Raw genomic sequence first — 26,219 nt, 5'->3', positions numbered from 1 at the left:
CATTGCAAACTGGCTGATCTGAAGTTGAATTGAAGCGGACATCGATTTGAGGATCAGTTTGATTGGTGGATGCACACTTGCGAAGTTCGAAGCCACCCTTTCCGTGACGTTAGACGTAGTTTGGTCTTAAGAGCTTGAGCGGCTAGTGGATGAATTGTTGTCCTTCATCTTCGATGAGCTCTTCAATTACTTTATTCGCCAAACATGGGGAAACATTTCATACCATATGTGACGGTTTTAAGCTAGTAGATTTTTAAGGACTGTGTCTGCTCTTCTTGCCAGTATGTTAGCTGGAATCGCTGATCATTAGAATCGATTTCTATTTGCCGGAACATTTGTTTTAATGTCGCAGGGTAAACACGGATTTCTAGAAGGCGAAAATGAAAAGTAATACTTGCTATTTCAATGTGTAATTTAGGGGCCTGGGTGAAGATTTCCATTTAATGAAAATATTTAATGACTCAATGAGAGTTGAAAACAATTCTAAATTTTATTATATTTCATTACTCCGTGGTGAGGGAGGAAATAGTCAGGTTCGTTTTGAAGTGGTGTGGTAATCGGGTTGGTTTGCATGTCCACTGTTCAAGTAGCCATTCATGAAAACTAGTGCATATTTGTTTTGAATGTGACTAGCAAATGTTCTCTTTTGCGATGTGTACATGTATAGCTTGAGGGAGGGGCATATTTTCATTAATGTATCTTCTTTTTAAATGTTAATTTTCAATTTCATGTATTTAAAATATGTTTTAAACCAACTAAAAATCATCTCCCTAAAAAACTATCCAGAGTTTTAAAAATAGTATAATTTTTTTTTCCATTTCCTCAACATCAAACACCTAAATATGAAATTTGGTAAAACGGGACCTTATTTTTTCGTACGAAGAACGCTTAAAGATACGCGTTTTTGGTAGAACTTATTTTTTGTAGAAACACTTTTTTTACTTGCATGTGCAATTATTTCTATTGAAAATATAAACCTTATTTTTGGACTTTTTAGTAAACTAGGGGATGAAGATAAAACTCTAGAATGAAAGTTTTCATTGTAATTAATTTATATACACTTCAAAGCATATTATCAGTGTTGGAAAATTACTAGTAGGACAACGTTTAACAAAAACATGTTCTAACTTGGATAAACTGTTTCAAAAGTTATTTAAAATGCAATGCTTTCCCCGCCTACACGAAGACAAGAAGCAATAATTTTATTGCAACTCCTACACGGAACACCAATTACGTATTGACAGATGGTTGCATTGTCATATCGAGGAGGCGGAGTAGAGGTGAAAATATTCATTCGCTATATTCCTGCTTGAGATATCAAATTGGTTGTGTGACAATATTACAACAGCTTTCTTAGTTCTATATAACTTCATATTCTTGCAACTTACAACTAGGAACGCCTGCAGTATAATAAGAGACCACCACCACAATAAGAATTACATTTATTATTATCTATAACTATAGAAACAAAAATGTTGACACAAATGAGGTTATATAATAAAAAAACTATGTCTACGTTGTGTATCTATTAATTGTTTTAATGTAACAAACAAAACAGCTAACATTTAGTTACTTTTTACTGTTTTTAAGGATATACTATGATTCTATTGTGGTGGTGGTCTCTTATTATATTGTAGCTGTTTTGAACTATTAATTCTTATTTGTGTTTATTAATTTATTTTTATTCAGAAATTAAAAGGACTTTGACACGGTTTTCATTGGATAAACAAAATAACAAAAAGGCTTGTAAAAACTTTTACATGAGTATGAATGTGTATTTCAGATAGATACAGATTTTAGATATAGATATAGATACATATTGTCACATTATTTTAGGGGCAGATTTAAACACAAAATTTAAAAGAAAACCAACATTAAATTTATTCAACAACTAACCAGGACTGTTATAATTTGGGTTAGACTTGAAGTAAAAGATAAGCACAGATGTAGTTTTATGCTGTGCCTAAGATTTATTCTCACTCCCACAATCAATAAGTTGTTCCAAAATAACTAAATTATGATAAACAATTAATTGTGTTGCGTCAGGAAAGATAAGTTCTGATGTGGTATCAGTCTACTACCAACAGGTTAAGCTATATTGGATTACAAGTTAATAAAATTATAACATTATGTTTTCACTTTGACCTGACTTTTGGATCAAGTCTAAAGAATTAGTTGGTTTAAGTTTAAGTCTTTTGAAACTAATGTGTTCAAGTTCAATAAGCAATCACAAACAAAAAATATTATGTTATCTTTACTACTTTAATCACAAGTCTCAATAATCTCGAAAATCGTGTAATATAGTGGACACAAATAGACAGTGCGGGGTGGGACGAACGGGATCTGCCCTCCTCCCCCCCTACAAGAGATCCCGTTTTCAAAATTATACAACCGCCTGACTTTCTACTTTCGACTAAATATTTTAGAAGTTTGAAATCAGTCATAATCAAACTCATAAATTCAAACTTTGTAACTACCTATTTCAATTACTACAAACTACGAAATACACGGCATATAATTATTGAAATTTAGTTCAAAATGCTAAATATTATAATTTTTACCATCACACGGCAACTACGAAAGTGACGTTAGTTCTTACTATTCTTTTGGCTTTATATCTTGTTCCCAGTACTTTTTTAGTAACCCGAGTACAAAATGTAGTCGTACTGGTTTAGAATTCACAGAGTATTCGTAAAATGTTAGTTATATGCTCTAGACACTGTTACGTTTTAAACGAGTCGGAGTACCTTTTATACCAGAAATGGTTGGGTGGGGGGGGGGGGGGGTGGGGGGGGGGGGGGGTGGGGGGGGGGGGGGGTGGGGGGGGGGGGGGGTGGGGGGGGGGGGGGGTGGGGGGGGGGGGGGGACTCTGGACATCACTAAGAATTTTGTGAAGTATTGGCTGCTGCATTCTTCGGTTAAACATGGTCCTCTGGATGTGGAGTGGGAAAATGATTTTGAAAGTGAATTTTATGATGAAATTGAGATCCATGATGATTTTGAAACAATGGATCTCAATGAGGTAGATAATGTTGGAGCTGAGAATAAATACAAATTTTACAAGCGGTCACATGTTGATAGTGATGAAAAAGATGTTCAGAACTTAATTTTGGAATGGGAATGAGTGTTCAATTTTAGGTCATTACTCACATTAAGGTTTTTGTAATTCCTATTTGAGATTTTAAATAAGTTTTGATGCCTTATCTTAAAAGTGATTGTACCACTGAACAAACACAGCTAATGTGTTTACATTAATAATGTATATCTTTCATCTGTATTAGTTTTATTTTCACTTCTTTTTATTTATTGTGCTAACATAGTAACTGTTTAGTTTAGTACTAAAGTGTACTGATATCAGTCTTGTTATATTTTATCTACTCTAATAAACCAATGCTGTCATAAAGGTTTTGTTTAATTTGTACATCAATGCTCATTTTCTAAACTGTTCAACTCTTTACTGGATTTTAATAAAATAATAGTTATTTTATTTGTGTGTAATTTCTTCCTTTAAATACAATTAATAACCACAATTTTTTAGATTAGATTGATTAGAAAAGAGATAGTCCAAAGACATTACCCTTGATTATAGATCCTTCTGAGAATGATCTACGAGGCATGTCCAGAAAGTAAGTGTACTGGTACTCTTACAGCTGTAGGGAACACTTTTTCGACATGATGGCAACACTGCAGTATTGCCAACATGTCAAAAATGTATTCCCTGCAGCTGTGAGAGTACCAGTACACTTACTTTCTGGACGTGCCTCGTATAATCAAGGAAGTTACTTATTTCACTAATTTTCACTACTATTTCATTGTTATTTACCAATTTCTTAAATGTTGAATATTGATTGTAAGTTGTTTATTTTCTAAATTTTTGTTCATGTCAATTTACAATGACTCAATAACTACAATTTTTATGATCCATTTTCTAGATTTAGCTAACCTAATTAAGTATGGCATCAAATATAGTAGGCACTCCCTTATCTGCCCTTGCATCAAACTTTAACTTTCCGCAGAATTGAACCATTTACTAATTCTCAGCTACACTCAGTGCAATAGTAATAGATGAGTTGCTACTACAGTTTTAGTTGTGAGTTATCTCTTTGACACTAAAATTGTGTACAGTATTACTTATAGTTGAAAATTGTATATTAAACATATTTTTATGAGTAGCAAAATCTTTACAAAGAAATAAAAATTCATTTTCGGCTTGATTAATTTATATTGCACGTGTTTAAATTTAGTAATTCCTATTACAGCTGAAATCCAGTTCATATGTATTTTGAAGGATGGTTGACCATAATAATCTGCTTCCCACTCATGAAATATGATACAGCGCCTACTTCTGAACTCAAACCCAGGATATATCATTACTTAATGTTCATTGTATTGTACCATATCCATACCACCAGAATTCAAAAATATTTAGATTAACTGGAAACTTTCTAAGGTATTGCGTTTTTCACTTATGACAATTTGAGGAAATATCCCAATGCATTTAATCTTACAGCCACCATGAGTTATGATAACAATTTTGCCACATTGGGGAAAGAAGGGGGTTTTCAGCCTCTTGTAGTCAAAGTGAATAGGGGATAGCATTTCCTCATGGTTAGATTTTTAAAATTTGGTAACATTTAGTGACCTTACTCACTTCAACAATTATCCTCCACAGTCTGACCTGGATATCATTGGGTTGTCAAGATGTAAATGACATCGGTTCTACTGGCAGGTATAAACCTGCTAGAAGTGAACTCTCCTGTCGAAGTTATTATGGTTTCAGTTGTATTTTATACAATATATTTGTGGTGAGAATTTAAGATCACACTAGTTTCTACTTTTGATAGACTCTGTACAGCTATATACCACTTGTGAGCACAGAAACAATTATGTTGGCTCTTACTGAAATATTTGAACTTTCATTCAACAGTGAATTATTTCTTATTGAATTGTATTTTTTAGATTGAATTAGTGAATGATTTGAACTATTTATTTTTGTGAATAGATTTTTATGTATACTTATGTAATGAATGGCCTCAAAACATTCATTTTGTTTGGTTAAAAACAAATTTAGTAACCAATTTGTTTTTACCTTAATACAAAATATGTACTCTACAACATTTTCTGTTAGTAATATGGAAAGTAGAGGGTACTCTAATAAATCTTTATGAACAAAATTTTCTTTGAATGCTTTGACTAAAATAAGAATATTTTATTGTAAAAATAGAATTGATTTTGACATAGATTTAGTTCAATGTAATTCGTTTAACACACATTTCTTTTTCTTTTATTCAATAAAATATGGCAATATAAAAGAAACAATACATTTTTAATGTAAATTATAATTTTTATTTGAACTCATCAGGAAGCATAAATTAAATAATCAAAGTAACTTTTGTTGATTAGTTATTTGCAGCATCTAGAACACAGTATAGACTGATTTTGGAGGATAGATTAACTTTTTCAAATAATGTACAGTAAATTTATACATGAACTTTAAATTTTATCTATACCCAAGTTTAGTAATTTTTTTGAATACTCAATAACAAATTATATGACAGTCTTTTGAAAATTTGTATTATCTCTTGAGTGCCAAATTTAAAATAGTAAACCAGGTTAAAGTCTGTATTAGAAATAAAATATAATATGAGATGCTTGTAAGATGATTGACGTATTTTTAAAAGTATACATCTTCTATTTGAGGATGGTTCCAGTTGGGTGATGTAATAAGGAATTGGAAATAAATACAAAATATGAAATATTTATAGAAAAGTAAATATATATTATACTCATTTTACAAATGTTAATATTTGTTTATTATATGATTTGAACTAATTTCTTAGGTAATTTTTCTCTTGTTGAAATTCAGAAGTACAGGATTGGCAGGCATCAGGGCCAAAGATCGCTTATCAATTTCAATGGGTACCTCCTGATCTGGTGAAAGGTCAACATGGAAATTCAAAATAATTGTCGCTAGACCAACTTTGGCTTGCATTAGACCAAACCGCATGCCTGAAACAAAAATTGTCAATTGAAGTTGTGTTCCAAATATCAGAAGTATACTATTTTTATTCTTTATATTCTTTTATAATTTAAATGTTCTTAATAACGTGTGTAAAAAATAGTGATTCTTTCCATTCATTAATGATAAGAATAAGGCGAAACCCCTCATTGCACTTTTGGAAAAATACTATTCCGTTGCTTCTAGTGACAAGATATTAAGGATGGATAAGGTGGGGGTAGAAATAATAGCCTTTAGAAAATAGTGATAACGCACTCTCTCAGTCATATCACCTATTCCATCAGTCATCCTCCACTGTGAGTTAGTTATTGACCTGCACTTTTTACATCATAATTGTAATAAATTATGTGTCACTTCTAGACATCCATTTGGGTGCCAAGATTTAATTTTACACATCGGTTTGTGTTGTACCCAGTATAGGTTCTGGTGGGTATAAACCAGCCAAGAAGTGAATCTACCTTCACCAGCTAGTAGTGGTACTACTTTGAACTTTAAACCATAAGAATAATATTAATATTTACACCCTTGTTTTGGTTGTAGAATTGTGGGAAGTGTCTAATTTTACATATGAAAGACTATGGTTATAAAAGGTTTTGGGTTTTTCTTGTGAGATGTGCTAAACTCTTACCTTTAGATCTATACCTTTTAGATCTAAGTGATAAAGTAAAAGGTTTTTGAGATTTTCTTCTGTAAGGACAACCCACATATATAAAAGGAAATGTCTTGACTGTCACTGATTTTGAAAAATCCTCAAATAGTTTCCAGTGAGTGGTGTCAGATTTTCCCATCTTTCTTTACTGGTAATTTAAATAATGTGTTTATCATTGTTCCAACAAGTTGGGCTGGTACCCAGTCAAAAACTTCCGCACCATAACATCAATTGATCTATTTTAATGTATTGAAAGTGAATGTTTTGCCAACTTCAGCCCCTCCAGTAAGAAGTATTCTGGTGGAATTTTTATTCATTTTTACTGAGGTAACTAACCCGTACAGAATAATTCTTTCAGTTGCAAATTCATTGCAGCACACATTCTGAAACTGCTTATTTGTTGTAACCTGTCCAGTAACTTTACATTTAAGTTCTGCCTCAACTATTTCTTCTGGATTTTCAATAAGATTTAAAGCATGTGCCTGATTAAAAGCAGCTTCAAGCTGTTTGTTTCCTGCATGTCATATTTTAAAATAAGCATTTCTTATAAAGAAAGGAAAGCAACAATGTGTATTAGTATACTAATTAATTGTATAGGTATTCCATGAATTTATTTCAAATCTGTTTAAAAAATTGTACTTGTCAAAACATGCAAGAAAATGTCTTGCTTTCAGACTTGTATGTGGAATCTGTTCTCTGACCATTCCATGTTAACATTAATAATAATTAACATTAAAATCTCTTAGTTTTTTTGCTCATCTCTCAAATCATGAAGGACCCATCTAGAAATAAATTTCCTAACTAAAGTCATGCAAGACTATCCACACTACTGTGGTTCACTCCCTATGGAAGCTTCAAACATTAAATAAGTGCAGTTTAAAGTCTGTCTCCTCTTGGATCACAGCGTGAAGATGATGAAATCTTTCTTGAGTGATGTTGGAATGGGAACTTCCTGAATGTCCATTGTCTTGACCCGAATTAAGGCCCTCTTGAAATTCCGAATACCACCTAAACTCAATAGCACGGGATGATGCTACACAACCAAACGTAATTTTGAGATGTTCAACATATCCCTCTTGAAGCAAACTGACTTGAAAATCAGCCTGAATAGGGTCACTTGAGAACTCCATGACTTGAAGACATTTATCTATTTGACGACATAGGTATACTGATGAACCCAAATTGCTGACTGGCGATCAGACAATCTGGTAAGATTATTGCAGTCTGCACTGCCTGCCAGTATCTCAAAACTTTCAGTGTGGCACTCGTATAACGTAATTTTGGAACCTTAGATTTTAATGGAAATTTTGATCAATAAAAAAAAACAAAAATACAGCAGTATTAGTTAAGATTATCTGAATTAACAAGATTACGTTAAATAAAATATGAGAAATACTAACCTATCGGTGGACATGATTGCTATATTCATTCATTATAATAAACTGATGCAATAGAGTACGAAAAGTTCATAACGAGAATCAAACACCTCATGTCTACTGTATTGTGTACATTGTACTCGTATATCGACCAGGCGCATATCCCTGTGGCTTTTTTATTGAAAGCTTTGCTGCCCTTCAACGTTTTGCTCCAAAATAAACAGAGATTTTCCTTGGAACAAGAAAAACCTAAAACTATTAGGTATACATAGAAAAAGTTATCACACATATGGATAGACGGAGGGCATGCAGACAATGAAACGATTTTAAGTAGTTTGTATAGTGTCCTTAATAAATGGATTGTAGAAAACATTAGACTAAAAGTAATAATATTGTTATGGTCAACATTGTAATGTCCACCAGTTTATTAAATTTAAATACTAGATCAAAGAAAAAAAATAACTGAAGGAAACAAATAATGTTTGTTATTCTACCACTTTACGGTCAAGAATCTGTAATCATCAGACTTTTAGATGGTCTGACATAGGACATTACATTGCAAATGTGTAAATTGAAGTCCATTCTTCACCAAATTGATTCTACAATAATGAATTTACCTACTTATCAAAGTTTCTTTTAACTAATAATAATGTTCAAAGGGATCTTATCCGAATTTCAGATATTTTAAAATGTGAATAATATATTGTGATAGGATCCATTCACCCCACCAAATATAATTTTTGTCTTCAATACTCCTTATTTTGTTGACAAATTTACTGATAAAATACATTGTATTCAAAGAATTCCGAAATTGATAGAGATAAGCAACAAAATAAATTCGGCTGTTTTCTACCTGTCAATACTGACTCCTATTAGTTTGTTTAATGTTGGCGCAAGAGGAAATACAGAAGTGGAGAAGTTCATAACCACTCTTCTCCCCAGTCCTCTACCAACCATTCCCAACTTTAATCCTATAGATTGTTTTTTGCGAGTTGTTTTAAAATCACGCACGTAATTCTTACTAACATTACAGCATAAATCTCTTGAAACATTAGATTTGTGTTACGGTACTGAAGCTATTACTCAATTGGCTGGCAAAACTTTCTTCTGTCTGTCACACTGAAGGATATTTTTCGAGAACTACTTGAGCTATAATGTGAAATTTAGCACGAAGTTACATTTAGTATATATACAGGCAATATTAAGTTCAATTATGGTGCATGTATCTCCATGGAATTATACAAGATATCTCTAGAAATAATTAAGATATAGTTTTGAAATTTTGCATATACAGTATATAAGTATATTACTATTACAGGTTGGGTAAAATTCCTGGTCTGTATGTCTTCCACAAGATATCTTGAGAACAAATTCAGCTGTGTAAGTTTGTGTGAAAATTCTATAAAAGCAACGTGAAGTTTGATATTGCATATCCCTCCATAGAATTTGAAAAAATTTATCTTTTTGTCTATGAGCAGGATATTTTGAGAACGAAAGGATCTATAGATGTGAGATCATGCTTGAACTTCAGCGAAACCTGTTAGTACTCTCCTATCAGTAGCACTACATGTTAACCACTGAGTTTCTTTTCTATTGCTACTTATAAAAGCATTTTGTTCCTCCATTAAGTAACGATGGACAACCTCCGCACACGTTTAACAGAGTCTGTTAAAAATGGAGAGGTCCAGCCTCTTGACGATCTCACATCGTAACTACTCGTGACTCACATAGTTACTAATAAACTCACCTATACAATTCCTAGGTCCTTCTCCAAACGGCATGAACACGTAGGGGTGCCTCTTCTTGGTCTCCTCCACAGTGAACCTTTCGGGCTTGAAGGCATAAGGGTCTGGATAGTACTGGGGATCGTGGTGGAGAGAGAACAGAGGGATGACCACCTGCATACCTTTCTCAATGATCAGGTCTGAGTCTGGAACTTGATAAGGCTGAGTACACACTCGACTCAGTACATGGGCTGATCCATAGAGGCGCAACGTCTCTGTTGAAGAAGCAATAACAACTGAGACAAATACAACTGGATTGTCTGAATTTTTATAAAATTATTTAACAAAACTAGACTAAATTCAACATGTCAAAGAATGAATCCAATTAATAGATGACCAGTAAGAAAAGCTGTTATAATAGAAGAAGAAATAGGAAATACATTATATTTTCAAAAGACTCCAGTATCTACATAGTTCTGTAACTAGATGGTTCCTCTATAACTATATATTCAACATCTACCAGATTTATATATCTAGTGACCTTATTTATTTTCTTTAATATAATTAAGATGTTGCAATGGATTACTGGTTGGGATAATGTTTTCAAATTTTAAAATAATAGCTGTTTGTCTAATATAACTCCATTAAATACAGACAAAGTAGATGCAAATATTTTTACTGCTCCATGAGGAATTACATGTGTTTAAAGTAAGAAATGTAACCAGACTAAAATAAAAATGTACATTTTACAAGTATGCAAGTTCAAGGAAGTGTCATGATTTGTAATAATATATTAAGTAAGGAAATTATAACTTTAATGAAGCGTAATTTCATTTTCTTTAGTGAAGAAAATAACATCATTTGAATACAATTTTTTTAGAAAGTATATTTTTACAAATAAAAAAGACGTCATTCATTTCACTCCTGTTTTGAGTGCACAATGCAAAAATTCATATTGTTACATTCAAGCTTTGTCTTTGTCTTTGGGCCTGATTAAGAGATGCCCACAAATTCTACATCAAATGTATGCCATTCCTCGTGGAATAGTAAAATATGTTTTTCTGCTTTTATGTTTGCAGAAAAGCATCAGGGCCGTGACCTCCCCCCCACCCCAAAAAAAAATGAAAAATTTTAAAGGTAAATTCTGCCCTATGATTAGTTAAATGGCTGCAGTATTCTGAAAAAAAATTAAAAAGTATTTCAACCAAAAATCAACGGTTTTGTCTTATCAATGGTACCCAGCTATTTCTAGATTAATTAATAACTGTCATGTAAAATAATAAAGCCATTAAACATAAATATATGATTTAAAATGTTGACAATGTATTAGATTTGAATAGACATATAACTCAGATTATGCAGTGATTTTATATTACACAAAATTTTAGTAATTAAACTTCAGTTATCTTATCAAGTAATAGGAGGAGATTAATCTTCAACCTTAATAGACTTTTAATTGTTATATACTCGTACAACTCTTTCAGTGTTTAGTGAACCTTTACAAGAAATCTTCAAGTCAAATTTAATATTATTTTCTATCAAATGAGCACTGTAGTTTATTATAATCCAGGGCAGTTTTAATAATTAAAAAATATTTTTTTAATAAACTATAGTTTTTAGTGTTCTCTGCAAAATATGAAACAAGTGTAGAACCATCATAATTTTAACTTTAATTAGCAACTGACACGTAAAAAACATACACTCTACACAGTATTGTAGTTTTAAACTAATTTTATAAGAATATAGTACATTTTAGAAGTTGATGTCATGAGTACCTTCTAAAATAATGGTTGTGTTTTTCTTCTTAAGCATTCCACAATATGATTTTACACTTTTTTAATACACAACACACAGTTGAAAGCCACTATGTAACTAAATGTTATGTAGTGTTTCAAGCAGTTAGATCTTGATGTTACACCCTGCCTAAGAACTACAACTCTGCCTTATCCCATCATTATTATCTGATGACAGCTTCTAGAGTTACATTTTAAGGGTTTAAGGGCAATGTACAACATAAGGCATTCTCAAACGAGTACAGAGTTACTATAATTTTTAACAAATCTGGGTGTTCTCCTCCGAATAGTGGATATAGTCACAGACCTCTAACTGAGAGATCACAGGTTTAAATCCAGAAGAGGTCCCATCAGATAGGAATGACAGCTAAAGTGACCCAGACAAGCCAGCATAGCCAGAGGCTTAAATGAGATAAAAAATCCGGGTTAACCAAAAGCCTGTGGGTGGGCTACAACTTAACTACTGCAGTATGACCATGAAATTTTTATGAATATAGATTTTCTATAGGTTTCATACTACATATAGTAGGTAAAACTGGAACGAAGGCTAAGTTAAAAAAAGTTTCTCATAATATGAGAACACTATCCTCTATATGTTATACAAGTCGTGTATAAACAAATCCATAAACAGCTAAATAAGGTTTTCTGTGCGGCTTCTGAAGTAACAAGATATTTAAGATGAGGAATAATAGTGTCTTCACAAGCCGGGATTCCATTGCACAGTGATAAAGTGCACAATTTTATCCATTTCATCTTGTAAGAAGGTAAAAAAGCAAGCTTATTTTGTAAGAAGATCGGACTTAATTCCAGCTACCATCAGGTTCTAGTGAACAATGATGGGTCCGACCCAATGTTTAGGTTTCCGAAAATCTTGAACACCAAGGAGTCTTATCCACTCCAAAATTCTACCCAATAAACTAGACGTATGGTTCTAGCTATCCATTTACCCGAATATTACGTTATTTTCGGTTGGTTAGTACACTTTTGAACATCAATTAAGTTTCCCAGAAGGTGTGAGTGTGACAACATCTGTCTTTCCTGTACACAGAATAAGTTCTACTTGCATTAAAGTAGTACCAATTAAAGACATTCTCTAATTTAAGCCTCAACCAAGAGTTGACAATATTAATACATGGTCCAGTAAACAGTACGGTTGGTAAATGGATTATGACATGGTGATTTCATTGATTTCTCTAATGCCAAGATTTAATTTTAAACGACTGACAATTCCTTTGGCTCTTAGTTCTGCATATTACATAATTTGCAAAACATAATCAAGTCAATGTATCTGTAGATTAAACTGAATATTGTTGATTTAAGACAATCAATTATGAATTTAGTCCAGTTGAGAGTTTAGTTTAGTTTCTTTTTAGCTATTATAAGTTAAGGAAAAGTGATTTTTATATTACGCTAATATACTAATAAAAGTTTTTGACTATGCTAAACCATTCCCGGATTGAATATTTAGTAGGTGTAAATAATTTTAGTTGCCTATAAAACCTATGTTTTAATCTGCTAGATAACAAAAATATTTAGATTTTGTTGGACATTTACTTGGATTGGCTTAGTCTGTGGTAAGGATTTACAGTTTTTATTTGAAAGAAATACATTTCAATCAAGATTAAAGTGTTTGAGGTGCATATGGCACGTTTCATCTTAATTAATTTTGTTTGGAATTCAGTATAGAAGTTACTTTAATAATGATTAACAAAAATATGCTCTGTTATCAGCTAATTAACTTCATGGCTACATTCCTTGTAGTTACAAGGAGTATAAGCGTTATTATGTGCCTGATCGTACACAGTTACTATGTTGATAGTTTGCTTTATTTTCAAATACTTCAGATGTTCTGTATCAGACTTTGCTTACATTCGTTTCCTACATTTCCTTCATGAATCCAAAAAAACTTATTTTCAAAACTCGTCTCTCAATATTTAGCTTTTCTCTTTAATAATAACTTTTTCAAAGGCTTCTATCCTCGAAATTCCATATGCGAAAAATATGTGGACTGGGAGCTTCTATACTATATAATATCTTTGATTTGAAAATTCAATAGACACATTAGTGTAAACGTATTAATATGGATGGCGAATTCATGAACATTTATATGCAAGTTTTGGAGTTTTCTTATCCACCTGATAATACGTTTAGTGAGGCAAACCTTAATGATACTTAATTCCATAACCTTTTAATCACCTTGAACTTTCACTTTCACGAGATTTAAACCCCAGATAGACATTTTGCATAGTATAAATAAAATTGTGTGAGTTGTGAGCACATATCCATACGTTAACCACAAAATTACTATTGTAAACCTTACCATTGAGAACTTGATCCAGGAAAGGGATCTCCATCAGCACCTGGTAGGAAATCTTTCCTCCATTACTATCCACCACCCCTTGGATATCTTGGTACAGCTGCTCCTGGACTTGCTGGTGGCGGGAGAGCTCGTATAGACAGAAGGACATGAGTGACGATGCTGTTTCAAAGCCCGCTATGAAGAACACAAAACTCTGCGCTGTCATCTGCTCTATTGTCAGGCCTATGAAAGCAAAATCTTCTAATTTGTAAGAATTCAAATGCTGTCATAGTATAACAGTGTTTTAGCCTTTTTCTAAAAATGCTACAGTATACAATGTGTTTGTATTAATCAAAAAGTAATAAAGTATAAGTAACCGAGATAAAAGTTGTATTACAAAGTGTCCTTCCTGTACTGAATAACGGAGTTTAAAGGGCACTTCTGAACCATCGACTGGAAAGTTAGGTGCTATTAAGGTAAGTTTCAGTGAAGCAACAAAAACGTTTGGAGTTGCATTAACGTAATTGGAAAAGTACAAGGTAGAGACTAGTACTTAAGAAAGTTCGTGATGTCTTGAATGTTAAAGCTTAAAAAGTGTTCAAACCTTTATAAAAGAAACGAAGCACCTTTTAATCCACAGAAGGAAATACTGATTCACTAATTGGAATTAATTTGTTAGTAATTATATTTGTTAAAATTTTGATAATGATAAAATCAAAGAAGTCCGTTTTAATGATCCATCTGTTTATAAAAACTAGACTGTATTTCAGACTGTTATAAAATACAGATGCGTGAAAAGTATAAGAGCTAATTTTAGCTAACACCTTCAATGATAGCATACACTACTGAAACTAGTGTAACGTTCTTACATTTCTTAAACCTTTTACTTCTTTTTAATCCTCCTGAAGTCAGTTTTCAGGAAACAATTCAGTTAATAAAGTTAGTTTAAAATGACACAAAATTACTGTGTAGAATGTTAATATAAAAGTTTTAATACTATAATAGCCAACACAACTGTACGGTATGATGGAACAAGGTGGAGAAATGTCTTGAAAAGTGCTAATATTCGGCACTTTATACAGAGTGTTTCGGAACTCTTATGTGACATTCTATGGTATTTTTCATAACTTTGAAACAAAACAAAAACGAAAGTTGATTTTACAAAGACATGTTTAGTATATGTATGTGTGTATATAAAACATATGTCCGAGTTTACTCATAGTGTTGTATTTGGTTAATTAGTTATTTTTAATTGATAAGAATAAACCTATTAAGAATCAGCTAAGCCATATTCAGTCCATCATTTCACTTTTTACATCGTAGTAAAAAACTAACAGTTACTTTATTTTTAGAACAGATTATTTCCAGACTGATTTGTTTACTTAAAATTCGTCACCAAATGTAGTAAAATGGCCAAACTTTAAAATAAGCTCTGTAACAAATATAATGTTATAGTTATTTTTGACATGAGGTTCAATAGTATCAGCAAGTTATTTGTTTGTTATAGCAAACTTTAGTGTAAAATCACAAAGCAGGATTGGTGTCTGCGTTAAATTTACCAAGAAATTAAGTTCTCTAATATTTGTATTAAATGGTTCTTCTAAAGTTACTGTATTTTGACAAAGTTCAATGGCAACTTTAAAATATTAAAATGAGACCAACCAGAATATTTGTTATAGTAAAATTCTAATGCAAATGTTTGACTAGTGTTAGTTTAATTCTTTTAAATCGTTTTAAAAATAATGTTTACAGAGCACAAAGAGATATACATTAAACTGATTTTTTTCGAAAGAATCTTTTGTGCTGCTTTAAAAAGCCAGATGTTTTCAATACTCTAAAATCTTGAACAAAAGATCCTAAACAACAATATAGAATATCACAAAACCTGATTACTGTGAATAATAATGATAAAGTAAAACAGTGATATTTAAAAAACAGATGTTCGTATCCCGAGTTTTAGTGACTCTAGCGTCTTAATTACTTCTTATCACGCTTAAAAGTCTAACACAAGGATGTAATAAAACAGTCTTAGATAAAATGTGTAGATGATCAACATTACTTACCATATGAAACATCCGAGGTCTGCTTAGAATCGATCTCCTCCTGTTTTCTCAAACCAATCATTAAGTCTATGAAGTCATTTCTCTTTATATTGTTTTTTATCCTGTAATCAATGGTGGCACGGACTATGTTAGTGACAAAGTTTCTCAGTTCTGGTCGTATGAGATTAACACGTAAAAATTTCAAAACTGAAGGGAAAATCAAGATAAATACTCTTCTGATGAAGCGAGACTTTGATGTCTTTGCTACTCCACCGAAAATTTTGAAAACTTCAGAATTTTCATCAGTTAAACAGTCTGTGTCCAATCCAAAAGCACAGGAAGCTATTATATCCATTGTGAATCTAGCAAGAACGTGTTTAGCATCAATGGTTTTTCCCTTTTCCACTTCAGTTTCCAAGTGATCTCTTAGCTCTTCACTACACTTCTCCATCAGGGCAAACATAGTTTTCATCTTACCCGAAGTGAATGTGGGGGTCAGTTTTGTCCGCATGTCCTTCCAGTCTCGTCCCATCAAATTCAGCAGATGCAGCATTATGTACTCCTTCGGGTTCCCCATGATCACTGGCCTGTCTACAAAACTTTGGAAGTCTTTGACCATTATTCGTTTGATCAATTCTGGATCCTTAAGGACTAGAACAGGTCTCCTGAACTCTACTATTCCATAGAAACGTTTGTTTGGAAATTGATTGTAGAAATTGTCGTGAGCTTTTCCAAAAAATGTTTTTGAAAGCATGGTTTCTCTCATTGAACCGAAAGGAAACTGTGGTTTTATGTTAGGAACTCCTCTTCTATCCCAGTAGTCGTAGTTTTTGGTTAGATACCAATAAATGAGCCATAACAGCAACAGAAAAAAACATAATATTTCTGTTGTCACGCTCTCCAACAAAACGCTCATTATCTGAAAAAAATATAACTTTAGTTATGTACAAAACGGGCTAAAACACGTAAAATTCTATTGTTAATAAAATTTGCTGTAGAGATTTTAGTGTAAATGGACACCCAAACATCTTTACAAACACAATCCATCGTATTCGTAATTGGTTCAGCTTTAGCGAAGCCTACCACTCCAGAGGCTGAAAAATTTTCATTTCTGTCTGTCTGCACGATATCTCAAAAACGTAAATTCAGAAAAAAACCCACAAACACTGAGTTAGATGATGGTGCACGTCACTTCATGGGATTACTATTAATATAAATGAAAACAAATTGTCGTCTTTGGAAAAACAAGTAGTGAACAAAGCTCTAATTTATTTTTATAAATATAAAGATTTTATATTAACAAATAACGTCATGTTAATTAAGATTAGCTAAATAATATAACCATAATCTACTTATATTATAAAGAAACATAATAGGAATGAAATTTATATAATTATTATCATTTTCTTATTTTCATGTCGACCATTATTTTAACATTTAATTCAGTGCTTTTTATTAACAAAGGGGTTTTTCTCTTGAAATCCAAAAAGTGATTTGAATAAATTTTATAGTAATCTATAAGTGGCAGGTGGTGGTTCGTTTGCCCGGATGGACGGCAAAATAGTAGGGACGGCAAAAATATACAAGGTTGGTCGTTGCGTCACAACTGTGTTCACGCGAATCGCTTTGCTCGAGGATCAAAAAGTATACCTGAATTTGAACGTTAACCACAGAATAAAATAGAGAGCTAAAATAGCGAGAGTTTTTAAAAGTTAGCTTGTTTATTTCTGCGTCTAAACATATGAAAAGAAAATTATAAATTTCAACCAAACTGAAACTTTGATAATTCATAACTGGGAAACTTAAGATCCGATTAAGATAAGATTTTTGAAAAAGATAAGAACAAGTGTACTGTTTTTGAGTATGCAATTCTAAAATTAATGTAAGTTATATGAAAAAAATTTGATATAAATTTACCATCTGAACTTTTATTATCGACTGGGTGGTTCATCCTAATCATCATCAACACCATCCGTAACAAAAGGCATCAAAAATATCTTTTAAAGTTCAACATTGTTTCTTTATCCTGTCAAAATGACACAAGTTTAAAATGTTATACCCCTTCAAATTCATAGTGACAAGCTGTTGCTTGTAATTGTAAAATATTAAAATATTTATGTCTCAACTAATTTAAAATATTAATATGTTTTGTTCTCTTATGACAAGAGGTTAAGAAAACAACCTCCTATTACACTTAATCCAAAAGACTTTTGCGCTTGCTTCCAAAGCGATAGAATATTGAGGATGGTTTCGCTTGGGGATAGGGGACGCCTCATATCGAGAACCATGAGAAGGAATAACGGGTACTATATCTCAGTCAAGTCACCTTGAAATAAGGAGGCCAGCTCTGCACCAGCAAAATCGGGCAGTTATAGAACGTCCTTATGTTCAAGCTAGGCTGCCCTTAACACTAGGGCTGGACTCACATTGGAGAAACAACTATCGGAAGTAAGTGTCGCGAGTCAATTTGCTCTTACAATTTTGTCGGATACTCTCCATGCATTCGAATGGGCCGTCATACACGGAGGGAGTGTCAGTTTGCGACCATGTGAGCGCCTGTCTCAGGACGTCTTGAAACAATGTCGGATGCCTAAGTCAAATTTTAAGGTGAGACAACTGTCGCCGGAAGCAAAAGGTCCGTAAGCAACGTATGTTGGTTTTGTGGCACGCGTTTCTTTAAAAATGTCAGAAGAATTTATTCATGGATTGTTATATGTGGAGAAACTTTTTTATTGGTAGAGGCAAAGCTAGTGCATCGCTAGAAAAGATCATCAAAACCAGGATGATACATATCCAACATTTGGACAAACTGCCGCAAGCACTCTGAAACATTCCATTTTTCTTGTTCATTTACAGTGAACGTTTAACAAGCAACTAGTTATTTTTAACCTCTTGATTCAAAACGTGTCTTTGTCACAAGCTATCACACACAGGAAATGATTTCGACCAAATGACTCGCGACACTTGCTTCCAACTGTTTACTTCTCCAGTGTGCATCCGCCATAAAAAGCTCCACCCACCTTCCTTTTGCCAGTGACCGCGCCCCGCTTGGAGTTTTGTTCGGCTACACCACTGTTCTCAAATCAACGAAATCTATCTAAAGCGCTTAAAATCACAGCAAAGACATTGGCTGAAAGTTGTATAAAAAATTGTAAGAGGCCAAAAGAAGGTTTTGAATGACATGGCCTTAAAATGGATAGTAATTTAAGAAATGTTACACAGCAATCATTTTTTATGAGCAACACTTAGATGAAGGTTGCCCAATCGTAACTCCGAAATTCCTTACTCTTCCAATCTCTGTCGGTTCGGTGGAGAGCAAGCTGAAGTCAATTAAAAATTAACTAATACGCACTTTGAAACAAATTAACAAATTTAAGTAACGTATCAGTTAACCGTCAAAGAGCAGACAAATTTCATTTGACGTAATCAATATATTTACAGCAAATAAATCTAGAAAAGTTAAACTGTATTAAGCCCAAAAATTACATTCATTTGTGTTCTATAACGTGGTAGTTTATTATAAAGTTTCCATGCAGAGTTTAGTGTGCTTTTCGTTTATAAAAACAGCTAGTGAATTGTCTTAACTTAAAAATATGTCTAATATTAGATATGTTGGTTGTGCCATTGTGAAAATTTTTAAATAATTAGTAATAAGTACCATTAATTTCCTAATATATAATTATGACAACATCAACATTTTGTAATTTTTGAAATATACGTAATTTAATTGCAGATTTTAAATTGTTTTGGTTTGACCTCATCTTTCTAATAAACAAATTATAAACTTCGGTACATTGGTACAAAATACCGCGAGTAAAATAATAATAAATTACTTCTGGATTATTTACAAGGTGGTTTAGAAATTTGTTTTAAAATTGTATGGAGTTTATTGGTGGAAAAGGGAGGCAATTTTAGGATGTCCCCGCTGGATAAGCATATAGCGATGGCTCTAATTACAGGTAGTGGGTCTTTTTCGTTTAAGGGCCAGCACCTTACAAACATACTATATCCTGATTGACAGTGCATTTAATCGTTTTTTTTTTTTTTTTGTGTGTGTTAGTTCGTAGGGCAGTAGTCCAGGTACTACTTCTAGCATAAACTCGCCTTATCTTATCAGTGATAAACGCGCGCCGCTTATCTTTTGCCTGTAATGAAACCATTTTTATCATGAGTGAGTTATACTTAGTTTTTCTTGTTCAATAAAGCGTGGTGAGTTGATCTGGGCTTGGACTTTGCAAGCTCGAGTTAATTTTTTTTTCTAAAAGAGCAAGCAGCGGAAAGTGCTGCGCAGCGGGCAAGCATCGCGTGATCTGAGTTTTAAATAGGCAAGCTAGGGTCTTTTGTGCTGGCCCTTAAACGAAAAAGACCCCAGGTAGTTATATTCAAGTTGTAAAAGCAGAGGACACTCTTGCTTATTTATTTGCTTTTTCTATTGTTTGAACTAAAATTCGATCGAACTAAAATTGCTATAGTTATGAACTGAATTCTATGAATCTGCTGGTTGAAAAAGTATGTAGGCCTACCGCATATCCCCATCACAAGTATTTGTATTACATTTAGAGGGCACCTCTCTGAGTCATAATTAAATAACCATTCTTAATATTGTTTACTTAATATTTTTTAATTTCCTTTCAAACCCCACGAGTGAATAAATATTGTGTTTATAATAATCAGCAAACTTAAAGAAATCTTACAGTCAACGTAAAATTTAAGGATTTAAGTAACATGTGATCAACCGCATATTGTACTATAGGATATATACATAAGTTATAATGTATCATACGAATTAAATCCACTGATAGACAAATTTAAGATATCGATAATAAGGGATGGCGGTATAATAGGCGTCCAAAACTCAAATTATCGTTATTTATAACAATTAAATCACTGATAGACAAATTTAAGATATCGATAATAAGGGATGGCGGTATAATAGGCGTCCAAAACTCAAATTATCGTTATTCATAACAATTAAATCACTGATAGACAAATTTAAGATATCGATAATAAGGGATGGCGGTATAATAGGCGTCCAAAACTCAAATTATCGTTATTTATAACAATTAAATCACTGATATTCATGAGAAACGAACCCTCGATATATCTACATGAGCCAAATTACATAAATATGTATTTTAAATTACAATATAATTACGACTGTTTTTATATCTTACAAGAAATTTAATGACGAATAAAAAACTATCTAGGCTATGTGTATTTATAAAATATAACAAACGAAACAGTATTAGATTTATGTTTACTTCCTTTTTCTATTTTAAAGGACTTGTGACAAGATAAAACTGTACATCGCCATTGTCCTTGCGGACATTACAGAAGAGCAGTATTAATGTCTGTAACAGGTCAATTAGTAATAACCTATTACAGAGATACTGTTATTTCAGTAACATCGGGCTGAATTATTTTGTTGTTCTCACAACGAATTTTTTGTATTAGGTCACTCGGTACTCAGTAACAGCCGAAACGATTTCGTACAAGCAATAAGGCTAGGAATGGATTACGGTGTGCGATGTTACTACGCAATATAAGTAGGTTTAGATTAGGCTATCATAAATATTTTACTAGTAGTACCAAAGAATAAGATAACATTTGCAAGCGCTCACGTGATCTGACCTTGAATATCTGGAGGTCGTTTTTTTCCACCAGATATACGGGATGACGCCGAAGGCGCCAATTGTAGCCCGGCCATCAGGATCAGGGGCATTTCCGATTGGTACTTTCCCCACCCCAGTTCGTAAAAATTCTCCGACGTTAGATCACGATAGACGATATTTTAAAACTGGATACCAATATCGAAGATCTAGGTTATGTTAGTCAATTCAAGATTGAATAATATGTGACAAAATATTTATCAAGTATTAATTTTTGTTTTGATTTCATGTAAGAAGTAATCTTGCAAAATAGCATAATTACGTTAAAATTTAAGAAATTAGCCCAAGCAAACGAGAAAATATTGGAGAATAATATCGATATTAGCCAAGTAAATGTCAATGTAAGATTTGGTTCGAAAGTGGCCGAGTTTTAGATGAGTGTTTACTAATATTTGGTTAAGTGAGGTGAAAAATGAAGATTAAAACTATTACTTACAGTTAATTGATAACATACGCTTGTTCTAAAGTTTGAACGAAACTAACACTAGCAGAACCTGAAGTGACAATAATTAGTCAGCCCCGCTCTATACTAGCCTGTATCTTATCTAACAAAACAGTTGTTTGTTTACTTCATCTTGGACGATGATAAGCACATTTCAACGTGTTTATACTTTTGTGTATTCGGCACAGTTCACGATCTGTCAAGTCATTGTTGACAACCGGAAATATTAGAATTCTATAGTCATCTACGAATAACAAAACGCTTTTACACAGATATTTGTTCATAGCAGGTCTCTTATGAAATGTGCTGGTTATAGTTATCAATATTTCTTATCTCTAAGAAACCCTTATGAGATGAAATGTGATAACGGTGGTGTCTCTGAGGTGCAGGAAGGTGATGGACGAGGGTGGCAGATGATTGTAATCATCTGTGCACGGTAACAGGGTGTGTAACACTGTGTTTTTGTTACACACACAGTTCAGTTCGGGTTTGGTCAGTCCTTGCAGATGGACCACAAGTACGGCCCAAACAGCAGCGCCAGTTATGACTTCATTTACAAAATCCGGTGCTCTTGTCTTTATATTTTTATCTATCGTAATGAAGACCTTTTTGGGAAAGTTCTATGATAAACTTTATGATCCATTAGTATTTTTATTAAGTATTGTTAATTTATTAGTATTTGATTATACAGTTGTAATAAATACGCGCGCCTGTAAAATAGAGATGCACCCTGGTTACAAGAATAACGTTAATTGCCTACACCAGATTGAAGGCTGGTTAGTTATATAAAGCAGCGGTTGGCCTGTATATCTCAATCAACGCTTATACTGCAGTTGAATCAGGTAAATCTTGAGTACTCAGTTGGCATTATAAAGTGGTGTGCGCCAACTAACAGATATGCGACGTGACCCCTTCTTCCTGGCACTCAGACACAAGCTCTACGAATAGTTTATCTTAACATGGGGATTCATAAACTGATCATTCACAGTTAATAGTCTGGCTATGTCCGTCTTTTTCTAATTACGATCGATATAAATTTCCAGCAATCAATAAATAAATAGTGAACATTTACACGTCAGATTTAAGGTAATGTTTGGAGTTTATAAATAATTACGTTTAACCGTTATTATAGAATGTAGGTACTTGACAAACGTAGTTTAAATATGTCCTATGCATTGGTTTTTATTATAGTTTTCGCCAAAAACTCAATATTAATAAACCAATGACGTTAGAACTGAGATAAAAATTTTTGCTGTAAAAAGAGGGTTTTGTTATTATTGCACGCGATTTGTACTCAAGTGGTTGAGGCTAAAAATAATAAATATTGAATCAAATGCGACCAAAAACAGTTTTTTGCGGTTTAACTGTTCCCAAATTAGAGCATCTCAGATTTGGAGCAATTTTTTGAATGCTTTGAAAACCATCGATTGACGTCTGTTTTTTGTTTTATGCCATCGGACATAATCAGCATGCAAAACTTTTAGAATACAAAAGAAGTAGAGGAGTAAATTCCATGTAAAATAGGACCAAAATCGGATGTTTGGGAGCAATAATCCTCATATGGGCAAACGTTAACATGATTACGTTACAACATGAACACACACAAAAAACACCCAACACACAATGTGTTACAACTGAAACATTTTCTTTTAACCTGAACATTTGTACAACGAGATATTTTTAAACAGTAAAGGGTGGAGGGAAAGGAAAAACAATAATATCACTGCAAACTCAACATCAGTCAAATAAAATTATTAAAACAAAAATACTCAACAACTATTCAAATTATGATAGATTTTGATTTTTGTACTTTTTACCCATATACCCATATCCCGCACATCAGTAAACTTCATTACCAGACTTCCTTTACTACAGTTTCGTGTGCAGCATTGCCGTTGGAAGACATTATAATTAGTGATGACTGCGGAGCCGGAGGTGTTCTTGGAGGTGTTTATATGGATCAGACCGTAGTTGTATTGCTGTAATCCCTACTGGATCAGATCCATTTGTTTGCTTAACCACATTTGAATTGGAAGTCCTGAATCCATGACGACGAGCAACTTGGAAGTTCACACCACCCGGTACAGAGGAAATCGATAACGTACGCTGCTTCCTCCAAGTGTTATTATTTAGGGGTGTAAATACATTTTACAAAGTGGATCCGTTATGATCAAAACTTCGTGGAACAATAACAAAACATAGGGCGCACGTCATTTTCCACATCTTAAATTGGAAAAGTTCTTTCAATCCGTTTGATATGGGCAGTACTGTGAGGAGGGTGTACTCAGGAATAAACTTTGAATACATTTGTAGAAACATTTCTAAACATAAACATAGTTATTTGTTTTAGGGAAGTAGCCTTATGAAAGGAATGATGTATGGATGTTGGTTATTTTAAAAGTTTATCTTGTATAATTTAAGTATGACACAAGAACAAGTGAAAGTAATATTATAGAAGAAATACTTAAATTATTCATATGCATTATGGAACTAATAATCTGATATTGTGTTGTTGCTGTTGCTGGGGATATAAAATGGCTATTGATTTATCATTTGTAGATTCTATTACATCTAGGTCAGTGCTGAAGTAACATAGAACTGTTACATACAACATGATAACGGAGAAGAATTTTGCAAAGTTTTACGATCTCAATCCACTGTCATTTCCCAAACTATTCAAAAAAAGGGTACCGACTAAATGGAACAAATGTTTGGTGTACACAATTCAAACAATTTGTTTTATTTCTTTGTTCCAAATGGTGTCTGACAGCGTTACAGATATTGAGTCATTTATAATGAGGTCGAGCGTTTCTTACCAAATGTAGTATCAATTCTATCAATACTCATCAACACTTGGGACTTCTTCTCGGTGGATCGGATGGACTCTCTGGACCTGACGGATCTCTCAGACTTTGACGCTGCTCTGGATATTTCGTTAAGTTCCCAGACAGACCATTGGTACCCAGTTGTCGTCTGTCTGATGAGTCTCCACGTGGTCGCCAACGCCCGAGTTGACCCACTCAAAACAGTTTACAGACTGAATAACCTGGTGACGTGTTTCTTTATCATTCAGGCGGTGTTGTTGAAGTACATGGTCTCCAAGAGGATAAACGTTATCACAGAAAAGATAACTGAAAATCACGAAATTCTTGAATTTATGTTGAAGACAAGGAAAATTCTTGGCTACAACCTGAAAGTAAACGACAACTTCTCGTTGCGAGTAGCCAATGCCTTTCCCTCTGGAATGCTGCCCTTTCTACACAGCTTATCAATATACTGGAGAACCTATGGAATAAATAAAGGGGTGACAAAATATATGGAATATCGATACCCAGTTCTCGCAATACTCCTCCGCAGTCAGATTGTAACCGAACTATTGTTTTTAGCTGGAACTTCTTCAAGAATTTCGAATCATGTGAGTATGATATTGAATATTGCGTTTGTGCTAGCATTGACAATTGTGGTGCTGATACTACAAAGCGGTGTTAATAAAATTCATTGGTAAATCCTATACACACTATGTATAGGAATTATGTATGTACACTTAACTTATTTCATTGATAATTAATCGATTACTTTGTCTATATATAGAGTTATTAAACTAGTATCATAACATGCCTTCTACAGTTAGAAATGTATTTAATTAGTACACATGAAAATCGAAGAACTTTTAAAAATTACTTTTGACATACTAAGACATGTCTTTTTGTGTATATCAGGTCGAGTCACTGTCTTGGGAGATCGACAGGAGAGCAAGCACTGGAGAAAACTCGATCGAATACAGGAAAAAGGTACGTAATTTCTAACATTGCAGTACGTGCACTATACTAAATAACTCAAATTAATTCCTTTATAGCTTGATCGTTAGCGTAGAGGCTGGATAAATTATCCATATTTATTTTTATATAATTAATATCTGTCCGCACGATATCTCAAAAATGAAATGTCTTATCTACATTTTGCATGAAGTTTTATTTATACATATACAAGAACGAGTTCTTTGATGGTGCACATTCAACCATGGAATTTGGCTTAGCTTCATTGAAGCACTTAGCAGGCCAACACAATGTCTTTTTTCTGCCGAGATGTTGTAAAAATTTCTTTTCTGTATGACGTATGCCTATCTATTGGACCACAGAACATCTTGAGTATCAAGTATAAGCTAGAGAAGGAAGCTACAGGCTTCAAATTTTGCATCCAATCTTA

General features: G+C 33.1%; 1 protein-coding gene across 1 annotated transcript; it reads right to left on the bottom strand.

Annotated features, from left to right (window-relative positions):
* Window positions 1-5,756: 5,756 nt before the first annotated feature.
* Window positions 5,757-22,161, bottom strand: LOC124354162 (probable cytochrome P450 6a14). Its single transcript, XM_046804422.1, has 5 exons — window positions 22,008-22,161; window positions 15,924-16,821; window positions 13,882-14,103; window positions 9,792-10,043; window positions 5,757-6,009 (listed from the first exon to the last, which is right to left on the bottom strand). The coding sequence occupies exons 2-5, from the start codon at window positions 16,816-16,818 to the stop codon at window positions 5,837-5,839; spliced, it is 1,542 nt and encodes a 513-aa protein (XP_046660378.1). The 5' UTR covers window positions 16,819-16,821; window positions 22,008-22,161; the 3' UTR covers window positions 5,757-5,836.
* Window positions 22,162-26,219: the final 4,058 nt, after the last annotated feature.

Source organism: Homalodisca vitripennis, chromosome 2 (assembly GCF_021130785.1).
Source record: "Homalodisca vitripennis isolate AUS2020 chromosome 2, UT_GWSS_2.1, whole genome shotgun sequence".
NCBI lineage: Eukaryota > Metazoa > Arthropoda > Insecta > Hemiptera > Cicadellidae > Homalodisca > Homalodisca vitripennis.
This window is presented reverse-complemented; position numbering and strand designations above follow the sequence as displayed.